Here is a 17,173-nt window from a genome sequence, read left to right as displayed (position 1 = left end):
GCATCATCTGTGGCATGTTTTGCACTGATTGAATGTACACAAAATTTGAGCAACACTGTATGTGTTACCTCTTCTCTCATTAGGTCAGCTTTCTTCTTGTTTTCTTGAATTACATTCTGATGGGCTAGAACTGCCTCTTCATGACTCAGTTTCCCTTGAAGCCTCCTACACTCTATATCAGTCAGCTGCTCCTCCAAATCTTTTCCACGCATCTGTTTTTGCCATTCCAAGAATTCAGATGGGTCTCCAGCCCCTTGTAGCAAATTTTCAATTCTGCAAGAGAGAAGAAAGAGTATATGATTCTAGGAATCTGACTCTGCAGCCCTGCCTTGGTTCATAAAATATTTCTAGGAATTTGTTGTGATATAAAGTATTCGATCTCTGTAGAGAAAAAAGGCAGTCATCACAAAGTCATTTGACAGATATATTTTCATTCCAGTTTAAGAAGTGTTCCTACTACGTGGGAAGCGAGGCTGGAAGGAGATGCATGAGCACACGGACTTGAAAGTTTTCCGTAAAAAAAAAAAACAAGAGAGGGCAAACTGTAGCTACATATGGATTCTCATAAGGAGCAAGGAGAATCAGGCTGAAGGTACGTACCTTTTCTCAGAGGATTACTTTGCTCAGAGGTAAAAAGAAAAAATAATTTCTCTCTTTGGCAATGTTCTTGGCTACTTTAAGACAGAGAAATTAAAACTTTTCTCCTTAATTCTATTTCTGTTTTGTATTTTGTTAATTAAATAATATTGCTGCAATAAGGCAAAGTAATATTCAGCTATTAAGGAAAACCACGCTCTTATTTTTTGTGCTCGGCTGAGAGAGAAAAGCGTAGCAAAGCCCTGGGGCGGGCCCATCAAAGTCCTGCAGCAGAGGATGGAATGAGTCAAGAATTGGGGCAGAGACACAAAAATGCAGTGAATTGCACCTTACTGCTGCTCCCCAATGCGCATATATATATATCTGTTTTGTGTTAAATTCAGCTGAAGATCAAAACTCATTAATATAAAATAGTGTTAAGGTATGGGGAAAACATGTTCCTTTGCTGAACAAAATTCTGCCGGATAGAGTGAACAGTATCATATGGAATATAAAAGAACCTCACTCAATGTACAGACATAGCTGATAACAGACCTTGAGTGATGCATAATATCTTACTGCTAAAATCCTGATCCATATATGAAAAATTTGCTAGGTTCACAGACCAAATCCAACCTTAGGCAGTAATTCCAGGACTTAAAATGCTAACAATATTGAGTCCTTAGCCTGTTAATTCAAGTGGATTAGAAATAATACTAAATCAAGATGACATGATACAGGTTTTATCTTTGTTAAAATTATTAGTGAAAATATTAAAATTATTTACATTACATACTAACATTAGTGAAAATGTTAAAATTATTAGTGAAATACAACCTGCAGTGGCCATTCAGGAGTCACTCTCTCCCTAGTTAATGTCAGCTGAAAACCTGTGCTGCTGAGTAAGGATTCCTTATGTCAGAGGAATCTTTCTATCAGGATTCCTTAGAGCCTTAAGTGCACTCAAAGAACCCGCCACCTCTTGTTCCCCTCTCCTGCTAAGATTTAGTTGCTTGTGTTCAAAGACAGCTCTGTAGCAGTGCAACTGTGTAACGTTGCATCAGGCTGCAGTGAGAAGAGCTGTGTGAGGAAGAGCTATGAAACGTCCTGTTGTGTGTGGAGAGTTTCTTCCCGGGAGCCACGTTTAAGCTGATGTTAGCAGCCTTTGTCCTTGCCTAAGCTACGCTGTAGGTATGCCTGCACCCAGCCTAGTACCTCGTTGACGCTGCCTTGCTGACTTGGCTTCCTGGCTTGACCCCGGCCCTGGCTCGTCACTGCAGACTCATACAGCAGTCACTGGACCGTTGGCTGATCCTGCTGTCTGCCACTGGATCTGCTCCACTGCCTTGCCAGGGTACTATCGAACTGAGCTGCTGGTCAGCAAGGACATTGTCCCTACGTGTCTTGCTGTCACCCTCAGCTCCTAGCTCATCTTGCCCTGTGGAGCAGCATGCCTTTAGTCCTCCGTATCTGACTGTGATAGAAAGGGACAAGTATTTTTATACACATATAAACAAGTATCAAATTTGGCATGTAGCTGACCACAAACCACTGAAGAAATTGGAGGTATATGAAATGAATTGGCTTAGTATATATGCATCTTTTATAATGGACACAGAAATAGATGTGTATTTGGGTCATTATTTATTCTGGAGAATTGGAATAAGCATAGGAAGTGATCTTTACTGGACTTGGCAAGCGCACAGTAGCTAGAGTGCTAAATCAGAACACAATCACACTGGTTGGCATCTACAGTAAAACAATGACTTTAATGTAAACTTTCATTTCAGTCCACTTTTCTTTTTATTTGTCAACTTTATTTATAGAATAGCTTCCTAATGCTTTACAACAGATCCATTATCTTATTTTACCGGAGTTCACTTAATTATTTTAATGTGGTTAATTATTCTATATCTAGGGACATGAAAAGTAATCTGAGAGAGAAGCATGATTATACCTCTTGAGCTCTTCTTCCATTTTCCGCTGATAGAGGGCACCCTCTCTTAAAATAGCCGCGGCATTTAATTTAATAGGTATATGGTCAATCTGTCAGGAAAGGGAATGTATATACTATAGTTAGTAATGTAAACCGTAAAAAAAGAGCATAAAAACATTTCAAAGGGTTAAATAAATCGACCTAAGACTGCATAAATTTTGCTTAAAGCATTCATCTAGCATTGCTCTGACATTCACAATGAAATTGCATGCTGTTCATAAACCACTCAAGCTGCTTAAGAAATCAGCAAAGTCCTCCAAGTGGATTATAAATTTGTAATCACTTTTGGACCATGTCAAATCCCATAGAATGTGTTCACTTCCTTTCGTTTTTTTCAGTGCTCATATACATAGTGTGCAGGGATTCCATCTGCTTTGGACAAAGAAAATAAACTGCTCCTCTGAAAGACAGTAAGTTAACCAAAACCATTAAAGGAAAACATAAGCAGTACCTTTCATAGGAAGATGTCAAAACTGTTTTACAAATAATCACTGTTATAACTTCAAAATAGTTCTAAGACAACTGGCATCACCACTTGCCATATATCTATTTTCTAGATAGTAGAAGTGAAGTACAGTTCTCAGTGACTTTCAGTCCTCCTGGCATAACTTGGACTAGATCCTGTGGCTGCTTTGCAGTTCTTCAAAGTATTGCCTTAGGACTAACTCCCAGACAACCTCTAAATACTGAGGGAGGAAGGGAACAACGTCTTTGCCATTTAAAAATGTTCCCTGCACAAGTAGGCTATTCAGAAAAAATATATCACCTTTGCAGACACATACAATAGACCTGATCTGAACGGAGGCAAAGCAGTGCTGGTGGGATAAGAGCTGTGATCATTCCTGCAGAAAACAAAGCTTAGTCACGATACATTTGACCTAAATCCAGACAAGTTCTGTGTTCAGAATCCAAACATGTATTTAAATTCCAAATTAACAGCTTAATGAGTGGCTGAGAAACAGATGCACAGAATCACTCAAGCTATATACTGCAAATATTGTATGCACAAATACGTACTGCAGTCTCCTGAAATACATAAGCTAACTGGAAAAAGGATGTTTTATAATTGATATTAATTAGGTAGGATAACAAACACGTTATCACCTAGAAATTCACTAAGTAGAATTACTGTGCTTTCCACACAGATGGCACATTTTAGTGGACGAAAATTAATTACCTCTCTGTGTCTTCACAAAATGATGATAACTTGAAGAACTTAGGAAAAGAACCCAAAACAATGTATTTTATTTCGTTTGTTTGACTCACTCTAGTTACTCCTCTTAATGCCTAATGATATCCTTCCTTTTGATCTACTCAACTCTACTCGAAGTCTTCTGCATTATATGAACATTTCCTCTCCAGCCTGTATTTTATACATTGTCCTGGCTTAGAGCAGACATTTTCATATTTTTTTTCACGTTTCTACGTTTTTTGACACGTAGAAATTTTCATATTTTTGGCAATTAGCTGTGTATACAGATTTCATGTTCTATATTTACTAACTGTAATTTGGATAGAGAACTAAACTAAGAATGATTACAGAAATACTTTTAAGTTCAGTTTCCCTGTTTATGAAACAGAAATATGACTGAAGCCCATATAGTCAAAATAACTAGGACTCCCAAGATATATGCAGACAGGTATAAGTAAAATAACTGAATAGATTCTTCTATGTCACATGGTATCAAGGAAATTTTGTATTTTCCTTGTTCTCTTCCTGTGATGAAATATCTTCCCTTTTTTCAAGATGAGAAAATGCAAATAATCGGGGAAAATGCAGAACACTGTAATTCTTGTGGAAAAAAAACTCTATTCACTATTTCCACCTAATGAACACACAATAGCTCACCAAACCCAATACATATGTAAAGAGCAGGGCCTGATATGAGCAAGAGGCAGACTGAGACAGAGTGATGATGCATTTGTACCGTCTCATTCTACCAGTGAAAAGGATGAATATTTTGTAACAGCAATGAGAAATAATTGCTGCTGCACATAATAAAGGCGTCTGAAATGAAAAAAAAATGTATTTAATAGACTGCAGGTGTTCTAAAAAGAGGAAAGGAAAATACTAGTTGGCTAAAACATTATACAATTTCATTAATTTGAGGACAGATTATAACCTTATTTATACACCTTGGATAAACCTTCCTCTTAGAATTTGTCTACTCACAGAGTTGCACAGGCAGGAAGGCAACAGGAATAGAAAGTATTTTAAAAGTCAATAACAATATGCCTATTTCAGCTTGAAATTTATAGCAGCATCTCGAATGTCACCTAACCAATCTTTAAGGAAAATGTGTTTGGATGAGATAAAACTGATTGTGCTCCTACAGGAGATACTAGCAGGTGTTAGAAGCACCCCTGATCAATGCCATGAGATGCTAAATCCATATTTTTCTTTATGCAATTTAGGCAGATGATTTGACTCTCATTAGTCCACACTAAGGTTTCAGTATTTTAAATTGTCAGAAAAGCAAGTGAAATCTACATAGTCTTGTAAGCCCAGATAAGTACAGGTCATGCGTGTTTGGGTTAACTATGTAAATATTTCTTGGGTTTTTTTTTTTTTTCCCCTCTTTTGAGTGCAGAAGGAACTAGGATCTTACTACTCTTCTGTAATTTAATGCTGCTGGATTGTAAGCAAGCAGACTAAGTAGGTGATACTGTTATTAAAGATAACTTCACTATGTGATAAATGACAGATATGCTCTGGAAATAGTTGCCAGATGCCCAGTTTCCCAAGCAGGGAATCAGTCTTTCCAAAGTGTATATGAGCTGTACCTAAATACATAATTTTAAAGAGTAGGTAGACCTGCTCACAAGATATTTGAGGTCACAATACAAGCACAGCTTCCACATTAAATTATTCTGCATATGAACTTGAAACAAATGAAAGGTGACAGACTGAACAATGTAAGACTGAAGATTATCTGCAGTACAGTTATTGCAGAAATAGCAATGTGAGTTTTGTATGTTACACCATTAAGGCTGAACAGCCCATTTTCCGTGTTTATAATTCTCTGTCCCTTGGAAATCCTAGTACAGAAGCAATCAGTGTAGTGGATTTTATGACCTCAGTATATGTCTAAAGGAAACAAGACAAACATGAAGACTGATTGTATATTGTGTATCAGTCGTTAGCTGAAATGATTGCTCAGCATTCTTTAGGATTTACAGATACAAGATTCTTCTGTCCCTATGCTGAGTTCTTACATCAGGGGTTCACAATTCTTCTTTTCCTGTGGACTATTCTCAATTCTTGCCATTTTACATAAAAACTTCTCCCTTTGGATCTGAAAACACTGTTAAGGCAATATGGTGACATTGTGCAACTGCCCACACCTTACCTGTCAGGGCCCTCAGGGAACCAACAGGACCAGCCTCACCTAGGACCTCCACTCATAGCCTCTGCTCTCTGGTCCAGGAGCCTCACTTAAGCTCAAATATGGACTTCAGTCCTTCCCCATTATGTTGGAGGTAGTTCTGCTCCGGGATGTCTTTCCAGTTCTGTCTCCTGCTGTCGCAGACCTGGGTTGCTGTTGTAGACTTGTCTCCTGACTGGACTTCCTGGGTGGACCCCTGACCTCACTTGTTACCTCGCTTTGCCTAAGGATGACTTGCTGTCAGCAAAACCCGTCCCTACCACCAACCTTGTCATGTTCAGATACTGTGGCCTGGTTGGTGAGAGCACTGTCTGTCCTTTCCTTACCTTTTACTCCTTGTTTCTCTTCCCTGCTGGAGTAGCCACACTCTGTTGCTCCCTTACCATTTCTTTGTGGATTGTTAATAGTGGATAGGCCGAAAATCATGAGCTGTAGATGCAATCCATCCCATTCTCTTGGCTACAGAACTTAGTGTAAAAACATGGATTCCAGTAGCGTTTTCTTCACCACAGAATTTGCATGCATGCTTTTCACTCCAAAGTTTTCAAGTACATCTGACAACAGTACCTTAAAGGCTACTCACCTTGCTTTGGATCTTTTGAGCTTGGAACGCTGGTTTACTCTTCATACTGTCATGTGTGATCTGCAGTTCAAACCAGAAATACATTATTTCATTTCAGAGACATATTTTCAAGTACTCAGCAAAAAATATTCTATATTTACCAAAAATCACTCTTGAGTATTCATCTACAGTAGCATTTACGATCATAGGGGACATATTTTGGAATTGTTATGTACACCAAACTTAGTGGGAATATTTCATATCAAATTACTATACAAAGGTAGGTCCAAATATTGACTAAAATTTATTGACTGAAACAATGCTAAAAAAGTAACAGTTATGTTTTGTTTGACTATGAAATATTACCTATATATAAATATATTCATCTCTTAACTGAAACAGATATTGGGAAGACAAAATATGGCATCAAAGCACACCTGATGGAATTATGGTAATTAATTTCATTTTATGTTTATCATGTTAGCTATAGATACTGATGTGGAAGTGTCTGGTACCATGGGGATTAACACAGTGAATAGAATACGCAGATGTGATGCTGAAATGAATATATTACATACGTAGTTTGGTGTCATAGTTGTAAACTGGGAATCAACCAAAACAATAATTCTATATGAATGGGACCATATTCCCTCAGCTTGGATGCTCTGTGGCATAAAAGTTAATGGAAAAATAATATGTGGGTTTAGAGATATATTGACAGTTTGGAGACTTCTTGAAGTAGTATCACAGGAAGGCTGCTTGTCTCAAAATTAGGAGTCTAATAAAGCAGCACCAGAACTACAAGAAAAGGACCTTGTGCATTATAATCCATAGAGGGAAATGTTAATATATTACATCTGAAAACAATAACACGGATGTGAAATGACAGTACAGCTATAAATGATAGCACATAATTCCTAACCCCAAACAAAAAAATTTTCCAACACTTTGAGGTATCTTTAAATACTCCAGTCATTTTTCATCTTCATACTGGGGGATTTTTAGGTAATAAAGTATTTTGTAGCATACCTCTCCCTTTTCAGACTTCATGGTTGCACACCTGAACTGGTTAGCATTTGCCTTCTGAAGCAGATCCTAAAATTAAAGCAATTAGCTTAAAGAGTATGGTGCATTTAAGTTCTCTAATAAGAATTTTCTGTCTTGAAAAGCCTTGCAGCCCAGACCAGTATATTAATTTGTTTCCAATGAATGAAATCTTCACTTGATAATTATATGAATTTTCATTCCTGATTAAAGACTTGAAGCAGGCAAATTTTGATTTTATGCATGGTTCTGCCTGTTGTATCCTTTGATGATGTAGTGCATCAAGCCTTTGATAGGTCTGCCCTTACGAAACATGTTGCTTATCCAGAATTCAACTTAAAAGCCTCATAATTATCTATGGCACATCAGTACCATAGGTAGTAACTGTTTCCCAATGGCTAACAAGCAATGGCTTTGTTTTTGAGTTAAATTAGATTATGATCAGGGGATCCGAGCACCAAGGGTTGCTCCCATAGGCACAGCCCTGACAGTAATTCCACCTGTCCTTTTATAGAATCATAGAATCATAGAATGGTTCGGGTTGGAAGGGACCTCAAAGATCATCTAGTTCCAACCCCCCTGCCATGGGCAGGGACACCTGCCACTAGATCAGGTTGCTCAAAGCCTCATCCAACCTGGCTTTGAACACTTCCAGGGATGGGGCATCCACAACTTCTCTGGGCAACCTGTTCCAGTGCCTCACCACCCTCAGAGTGAAAAATTTGTTCCTTAGATCTAATCTAAATCTCCCCTCTTTCAGTTTAAATCCATTGCCCCTTGTCCTATCACTACACACCCTTGGAAAAAGTCCCTCTCCAGCTTTCTTGTAGGCCCCCTTTAGGTACTGGAAAGCTGCAATAAGATCACCCCGGAGCCTTCTCTTCTCCAGGCTGAACAGCCCCAACTCTCTCAGCCTGTCTTCATAGCGGAGGTGCTCCAGCCCTCGGATCATCTTCGTGGCCCTCCTCTGGACTCGTTCCAGTAGCTCTATGTCCTTCTTGTGTTGGGGACTCCAAAGCTGAACGCAATATTCTAGGTGGGGTCTCACGAGAGCAGAGTAGAGGGGCAGAATCACTTCCCTCGACCTGCTGGCCACGCTCCTTTTGATACAGCCCAGGATACGGTTGGCTTTCTGGGCTGCCAGCGCACATTGCTGGCTCATTTTCCCTTTTTTAAAGGGGAAAGTACAAGCAGCCACATTTCTAGTTTTTGGATATTTCTGTTGGTTGTATACATAGTCTCTGATCAAAGCTGTGATACACAGACTACATTTTCTAATGGCTTTCTGTTCAGCAGCTGTCCATAACATCGTCGCTTCCATAACTGTCTAGAGTTTGGCTTCCAGTGTTCTCACTCCTTCCAGATGCTTAGACATGGTATGTATAATGACAGCTATAGCTTCTGCAAAAATGCTATCATACAAATGGCATTTTTAGTATATATTTCTTTTAGGACCCAACATTTCAGCTTGTTTAGCAAATAGTCTAGGGAACTGACCTTTGTGAATGCTTTGGATGCCTTTTATAACATTCCAGAGGCGATGAAAACTGCTGTTATTGTAGCTATAATTTCTGTGTGGTTTCCCTTTGTTCCTTGTATTCGTGTATGTTCTCTACTGAGGAATGTGGCTGGTAGTTAAGTGATTATTTTATAGGTGTCATAGATTTTTGACACTATAGGCTCTGCGATATCTTACTTTTGCTCCCCAGTTTTTCTAGGGAGTTTGTACGTACAAATAAGCACACAAATAGGTGTGTACGTACTTTCTCCACAATAATGGAGATAATAAAAGGTTAGAAAATAATGTTGTATTGTTTTCTAATGAAATACCAAGCATAGGCAATGTCATGGGCCAGCAAAAGGAATGCAAAGTTTATCCTCCTAGAACCTCTCACACATTAAAGCATGTACTATAGTTTAGGAACAGAATCCAATGCCCCTTTCACAAGGACACGAGGAGAGCCCAGAACAGTGATAAATGGACTTGTACTGGCTAGTGAAAGTTGGCATAAGGCATTTTCAGAATGGAGGTGGGAGACTGCAGATAAAAAGGACTCAAATAGCATGCCTTTTATCAAGCTTATACTGTTACTCGATTGGATATGGTGATTGCAGTGAGAGGAGGAAGAAAGAAAGTGGAAACTGACATTTAATTAATTCCCTTCCAAGGAGAAGACAACAACAATCTGCTTTAGCTATGATAGGAGCTAACTCATTGAACAGGATTCATATCAAAGTTTGGATCAAATAACTAGATCTGTTTGCTTGTTTTTCCAGGCCTTCCCTTTTCCTGGTCTCTTAACACACAGACCATGTACTCTGCTTCTTTACAAATCATGATGATTTCCCACTCTCTTAGCCTGCTGAAGGAAAGAGTATGGAGTCTGCACAAGCAAGAAGTCAGAATCTGCTGATATTTTAAGACAGTGAGTGATGACGTGGTTGTTTATCAGCTACTATAGAAAACAAACAAAAATGTTGAACATATTTTGCTTTTTTAAGCCTTAATTATTAAGTGAATACCTTAAATATCCACATGTCCTGTGGGAGTAAAGGAGCCATTGAACTATCTCAAGCTTGTAAAGAGAAAGTAATTATGTTTCTGCTACCTTACATGGCTACTTGCATATTTTCTTATGTAGTACTTGTGCAGTGAATAAAAGGTGGACCTCATCTCAGACAATTAATAATAAAAGAAGAAAGATGGAAAAAGGGTGATAGAAACTTCATAACTCTAGAGAAAGAGCCAGGAGCTATTAAGTGCAAAAGAAATATATTTCAGATAAAGTTCTAAGACTTGTGAAAATGGAATATTACAGAAGAAACCATTTAGAAGAAAGAAAATACTAGAACAAGAACATAATACACTTACTTCTGCTTTTTGGCGATTTTTTGTTTTGATTTCCTCTAGTTGCTTTTTTTCCTTTGGAGGTCTGTAGGTGCTTGGAGGAACCTATATTAAAAGGCAATAATCTCCACAATATGGGGTATAAAACATTCTAAGTGACACATTCTTGCAGGAAAAAAACAACAAGTTACAGAGACTCCGAAGAAGTTTAGGGAAGATAAATCCTTTGAAGTTTATTAAATATCCAGTAAGTTCATTATAACTGAGGAAGCCCTTGAGCTGAAATGGTGGGAGACTGAGAATTCAGTTGGAGAGAGCAGCCGCTATGCTTGGCCTGTCCCTGTAGTCTTCCTGGACATCTGTGTTTGGCCACTGCTAGAGAAAATACACTGGGTAAAATGGGCCTTGGTCTGCTATGGCTGTCCTAATGTGCTTGTAAGGGAATACTGTTAGAGGTGTAGATTAAATGTTTGGAGGTAGAGGACTGAGAGGACCTTCCTAGCATTAGTCAAGGATTTGGGAAAGCATTCGCGTGTCAGAAAGTGTTATAGATAAAATGACCAGGAAAGACTTATAATCTGGCTGTCATATGGATCAACAGGACACTAGGGACTGTATGGTTTTGAGATAGGCAGAAGCTTCTGAGGGATTTCGATATTTGCATTAGCAATACATTTTGCCCAGAAGCAAACTCTGAAAACAGACTGGATGTCTTCTTCCTATGTGGGTGAGATAGTCTGCCAGTTTACTGGACATCTGTTTAAATATTTATCTTGCTAAAAACGTTCTAGCTCAATTAGAAGTTACAGAATTAATTCAAGAATTAAAGGGGAAAATTCTATAATCTGTATTATACCGGAGGTCAGTTGAGGGAACGTGGGGATCCCATCTAGCTTTACTGGACTATACAAAGAGCTATGCTTTGAAAAAACTCGTGAATCTGATGTACTTTCCACTGTCTTTGCTATTTGACGTCATTACCTGCAGGCAAAACAAATGCACAAACAGAAGCAGCTAGCAATTAAATGCACTGGTGAGACTGCTCAAGTATTTTTGTGAGCTTTTTAAGCGAAGTAGAACTGAAAGTATTTCTCAGCAGTATCTAAGAATTTTTATTATGCTTTTACGAATGGAGAAATTAAAGCCCAGAGGATTTGCAAAGGGTTGCACAGGCAGTGAGTATCGGTTTATTTCACTCTTCTTCCTAGTCATGTGCTTTATCTGCAAAACTGAACTCATCTGCCAGTGTAAGCTGAAAATCTCTCCTCGGAAACTGCTGTGCTTATTCCAAGTAATTTAAGGAGGAGACTTTTCAATCAGCTCTGTTTCAAAAATGATCTTAGCCTTGTAATTTAGCCCTCTGATACCATAGCGATGAGTACCAATCAGACGGACAGATAGACAATACAGCAATTACCCGGTTGCTGGAAGAGGATGAACAAGTCACTGTAAGTATTTTGTAAATTCCAGCAATAGAGAGATCAAAAAGGCCAAACTGCACCTATTTAATCCTAATGTGAAAAAGAGTGGGCTGGGAGTAAGAGACACCAGCCCTGCTTTTCCTCTCCAGCCAGTGGCCAGGCTCACCTATGCTTTCTGGATATCTTTTTACCAGAGGTTTTTTTAGGGAGTAGGTACCACAAGAAGTTTAAGGAAGAACAAAATGAATAATCACTTTGAACTTTGGTAGTCATCACTCTTCTATTTTTTTTTAAGTTACTGTAGTAAGATGGACAAGGGCAAGCTAATGCAATGCTATTATATTAAGAGCTTCTATTTTTATACATAAGATCATAAAGATAAATATATTGTTGGGTCTGTATATTTGCAAACAAAATCCTCTGTATTGGCCAAATGAATTCACCCATTTAATTATTTTAAACCATCAAGCAACTCCATTCATAAAGCACAGCTGAAATAATAAGGAAAATACCTAAAAAATATACGAAATTTGGCTGAATGGTGTTAGAATAATGTCTCAGTGCAGACTTTTTATTTTTTTTAACTACATTATTGTTTTATAGAAAGTCTGAAAATAAAATAATTGCATAATATTATTATGCTAGCACAGTGGTGATATTAAAAGAATGGATTTTATTTGTAACTCAAGACCAAGATATCCGAGGAAGTTAAATGTGTCCAAATCATTTTGCATGTTATCAGGTTTAAGCAACTATCTCTGTTTCCTTTGCAAACTTTAAGCTAAAGCACTCAGTTTCCTTTGTAAATTGCATGCAAAATGTATGTATGCATGTGTGCATGCTTGTGTGTGCATCCATGTGCTTGTGTGCAAACGACAGTGGAGAGTGGCATTTATAATCTTTAGACTAAATATTTAGAGTGAAATGTTTCATTGTTAAATTTCAAAATTAAAGTGTTTTTCCTTTTCACTTAGTGGCACCCATTTCTGATGGATGAATGTTTATCCTAACCTTCTAGGCCTATGTTACTCCAATGAAACTTTCCAAGGTCAGTGGAGAGTCCCATCCCAATATAGATCACTAAGACAACTGCCCTGCCTTCTTCAATAACCCACATCTCCACTCCTCTCCTGTGAAGGAAGCCTGTGTTCAGTGTACAGGACAGCAGTACTATCCCAGCTCCTGAACTCAATGTATGTGATACATCTCATCTTACTTTGCATTTTATCTCTACTATAGAATATAATGCAACCTAGCAGAAAGAAATACCTAAAATAATAATCTTATTAATCAGAACGAACTAATTTCACTATAGGGATGCAATAACAGTCAGTAGTTGTTCCTCAAAATCTAGACGCCTCCGTATGAATTCATACAGCTGTCGAGCAGTAAATACGCCCATAGTGATTGTGACTACAATAGTCCCTGCTAAGATGCCAGATGACAAGCTCTTTGACAGATTCATGAGAATCATCAGAAAAAATGGGTATCTCACAAAACAAACTTTGTGAGAAAATGGACGAGAACCTTTCTGCAGAAGATTATGGGATGTAATCCGGAAGAGTTGTATTTCTGTGCACTTCTCTCAATTATGTACAACTCTCCACCATACAGTAGCCCAAACTATACCCTGCTCTGAATTTACTAACTTTTTCTTGCCATCTGGGCTGTCTTTTCAGTCCCTGTTCATTTCAGGATCTAAAATGGTGATCCTGGCAACAATATGGCAAATTAAAGTGAAGCTTAATTTGCTGAGATAGGTACAGAAATGAGCACAACATATGTCACTACTATGCTAATGGGTTTAGATTCACACAAGCTTTTAAATTTGCAGACTTGGCCAGAATGTAAACCAAAATTAGTATAATCCTAACAACACAAATGAACTTCAGTAAATGCATCCGCATTAAAGCAAATTTATTCTAAGAGGGGCTGCACAGCATAAAGGTACTAAAATGACAGCAATATGACTCATTCCTACACTGATTCAGTAGTTATTAAACGCAGTTTTTCAGAGCCTGGTATTAAGCTGTTTCAATGTAAAATCCCATTAACTGTATAACACACTACCATTAAATTGCTCTGCCATCCTAAGATGTAAATGGTTTCCAGAGCATTCAACATATGTATTATTTAAAACCTGAAGTGATAATACAAGGTGGCAGATAATGCCCAAAACTATGACTTTCAAGCTCACTTCCCACTGCATTTAAATATAGCTGATTTTGGAGTCTTTATTAAGTTAGTCATAGCAGCTTGATCCCAAATCCTGTTTGCTTTACCCCAGCGAGCTAACTTAAAACTAATTGCATGTCCCCGATTTGTAGCAGTGTAACTGAATCACAATCTTAGACAAGTAAAATAAAAGTGTAGCATTTCAAAGATAAATCTAGTCTCATTTACATGTGAGCAATAAATTCTAACTGGAAAACCTTCATTTTAGAGATTTAAGATTAAAAAAAAATAGAAAGGAATAAAATTCCACCCTCAAGGAGGAGCTGCAAACCTAGAGTCCATCTCATCTCCAGGGAAATTGCTTTGCTATTTAATTTAGTGACAGTTCATCTACAAAAAATCTTAAGTTGATAAAAAATTTTCATTTGAGTGTTCTCTTCTTACCTGCTTCATGCATTATCCAAAGCAAACATCTCACAAATCCAAGGACTACCAGAAACACTTATATCAATGCTGTCATTAATTTGTACCCATTGTATAGTTCTACCTCCAAAAGTCACAAAACAACTACAGGAACCAACCTTTTTCCCTCTCCTTTGTTTGGCTTGCAATTTACTTACACAACATTCACTGAAATGAAAAGAATTAGTCAGCTGGGTTTTTTTTAGAAATCTGACCTTCAATAACACAGAATATTACAAAAATCCTTGTTGATCTGTCATAGGTTGTAGATTTTCTACAATTATTTTGAAAGAGACTATTAACTGCCCTACCATGATTTTGTGCACAAGCATACATAAAACTTAGTGTCTCTCAAAGCATAAAAATACTCACAGGTGGCCTTTTTTCCAGTACTGGTATTGGCAGAGGTACAGGAATGGCACGTGGTTTGGGTACAGTCAAATTAAATTCCTTTGGCTGAGTGACTCTCGAAGTCTTGACAGTGGCAGTACGATTATTTAATTTATCCGTGAGCTGTTTGATCAGTTGCTGTACTTTTGGCTGCCATCTTTAAATAAAAACAGATTTTGCAATTTTATTTACTTTTTTTCTTTCATACAAACTTACACACAGTATATTAGGTTGGCATTGGTGCAAATTCTGTAAAGCTTTCAACCTTTCAATTTTCATGAAATTGACCTATGAATTTGTACTCATGATTTAGTTGGACTGGGCTACTTCACATCTTGACGGGTGCTCGTCCGTTCAGACTACTAGTGGTGAAATAGCCACAGGTTTTGCTGAATAAGCAACTACATGTCCAGTTTGTTTTGCAACTGGATCAGACTATGAATCAGAAAAGCAGCTGTCGTCAGCTAAGGACGCGCTTAACATACTCAGATGAAGAGTCTATGAGCAAACAGTGGCGTGAGTATTGCCACTTTTAGCAACTGACAGAGCACGTATAAATCCATGTCATAGCACAGGCAGCTCTAACAAAAAAAAGGGAAGACATAAGGAGGTTGGTGAATTAGCAAATGAACTCTCAATGAACTCTGTGGGGCAGTGAAGATGATTAGATGATTTTGATTTTCTCTGTGTTTGGATTTTGGCTTGTATGAAGGTTCACACTTCTTCCAAGGAATGACGGGAAGGTACAGAATTCAAGGTAAGTCACAAACAGGGTAATTATGGTGACTGTCACCATTCATGTCAGTTGTTCCTCCTCTGTATACGGCCTGTCCTTAAGTATTATGCATGCAATGGAGCTTTCCCAGAACTTAAAAAGCAGCTGACAATGCAAATTTCCAGTAACTTGTGTATGTGACTGACACCTTAGCTAGTACAGTCATTATGGGATGAGGCTTGTAAGTAACTTCTGGAAGTAATGCAGCTCCATTAAAGTAAATAGGACTCTTTATATTAACCTCATTGACATTAGGAAGAGGAATACGAGACATATTTAAAAGAATTTAAGCTATTGAACTGATTAAACTGATGAATGCATCCTAGGCCCCCAGAAGAAGGTTTCAAGCCTAGTAACCAAATATGGTCTTTAACATTCTCGTACAACTTACATTTACTACTTTTAGGTAAAATATGCGTTCGTTACATTGAACATAATTGACTGTGAAGGACAGCTCAAATGACCTTAGTGTTAATGAAACAAGCAATAGATTAAGCATCTGCCTGTGTGCATATGTGCATACAAAAGTGTGTAGATGTGTGTGTTTATGTGTCTATACATCTCTATCTGTATGTTTATACTAGTCTAAGCATATGTGACAATTAGAATCACTACAATGGAACGTCAAATGTATCCCTGCAGTTCCTGTAGAACACAGTGGAGTTTGGAGTATTGCAAGTCAAATCTGTACTATACATTTGCTAACTTGACATAAGCTACATAGTATAAAAGGATTAATTCTACTGACTTTGATATCACAGTTCCAACTAGATGCAAACTCTTTTTCAGCTGACATTGTAAGAAATTTTTGTCTGTTTGCCATCATCTGGGTTAATCTATACTTCAGTGAGGAGGATGCATGATTGCAGGCACATAGGTATACCAATGCTAGCTGTAATTTAGCTGTCCTGGGTGAAAACAAGAGTGAAAAAGTGATGCAATAGGCTGCAGAGCTACTGTTTCTCCACATGAAAGTGTTCCAGTTTGGTGAGGGTAGTCATGCTGTTCTATCGCCACCTAAACAAAGTGTGGACACACCTGGCTCCTCAGATCATTTAAACTGTTAAATGATGCTGCAATTGTGTAAATCATAGAATCACAGAATGGTTTGGGTTGGAAAGGACCTCAAAGATCATCTAGTTCCAACCCCCCTGCCATGGGCAGGGACACCTGCCACTAGATCAGGTTGCTCAAAGCCTCATCCAACCTGGCCTTGAACACTTCCAGGGATGGGGCAGACACAACTTCTCTGGGCAACCTGTTCCAGTGCCTCACCACCCTCAGAGTGAATTTCTTCCTTAAATCTAATCTAAATCTCCCCTCTTTCAGTTTAAAGCCATTGCCCCTTGTCCTATCATTGCACACCCTTATAAAAAGACCCTCTCCAGCTTTCTTGTAGGCCCCCTTTAGGTCCTGGAAGGCTGCTAGAAGATCTCTCCAGAGCCTTCTCTTCTCCAGGCTCAACAACCGCAACTCTCTCAGCCTGTCTTCATAGGAGAGGTGCCCAAGCCTTCTGGTTATTTTTGTGACCCTCTTCT

General features: G+C 38.2%; 1 protein-coding gene across 1 annotated transcript in view; it reads right to left on the bottom strand.

Moving 5' to 3' along the window:
* The window catches only part of CFAP99 (cilia and flagella associated protein 99), a 60,604-nt gene that overhangs the window by 19,670 nt on the left and 23,761 nt on the right, over positions 1–17,173 (bottom strand). Inside the window, exons 5-10 of the mRNA XM_086612037.1 lie at positions 14,843–15,017; positions 10,437–10,517; positions 7,550–7,615; positions 6,542–6,601; positions 2,534–2,622; positions 69–273 (exon numbers count right to left, since the gene is read on the bottom strand). Coding sequence (XP_086468163.1) covers positions 69–273; positions 2,534–2,622; positions 6,542–6,601; positions 7,550–7,615; positions 10,437–10,517; positions 14,843–15,017 — 676 coding nt within the window. The remainder of the gene's footprint in view (positions 1–68; positions 274–2,533; positions 2,623–6,541; positions 6,602–7,549; positions 7,616–10,436; positions 10,518–14,842; positions 15,018–17,173) is intronic.

This window comes from Tauraco erythrolophus, chromosome 5, assembly GCF_009769465.1.
Source record: "Tauraco erythrolophus isolate bTauEry1 chromosome 5, bTauEry1.pri, whole genome shotgun sequence".
Classification (NCBI taxonomy): Eukaryota; Metazoa; Chordata; class Aves; order Musophagiformes; family Musophagidae; genus Tauraco; species Tauraco erythrolophus.
Note: the sequence above shows the minus strand (reverse complement) of the source record. Positions and strands in the feature narration are given on the sequence as shown.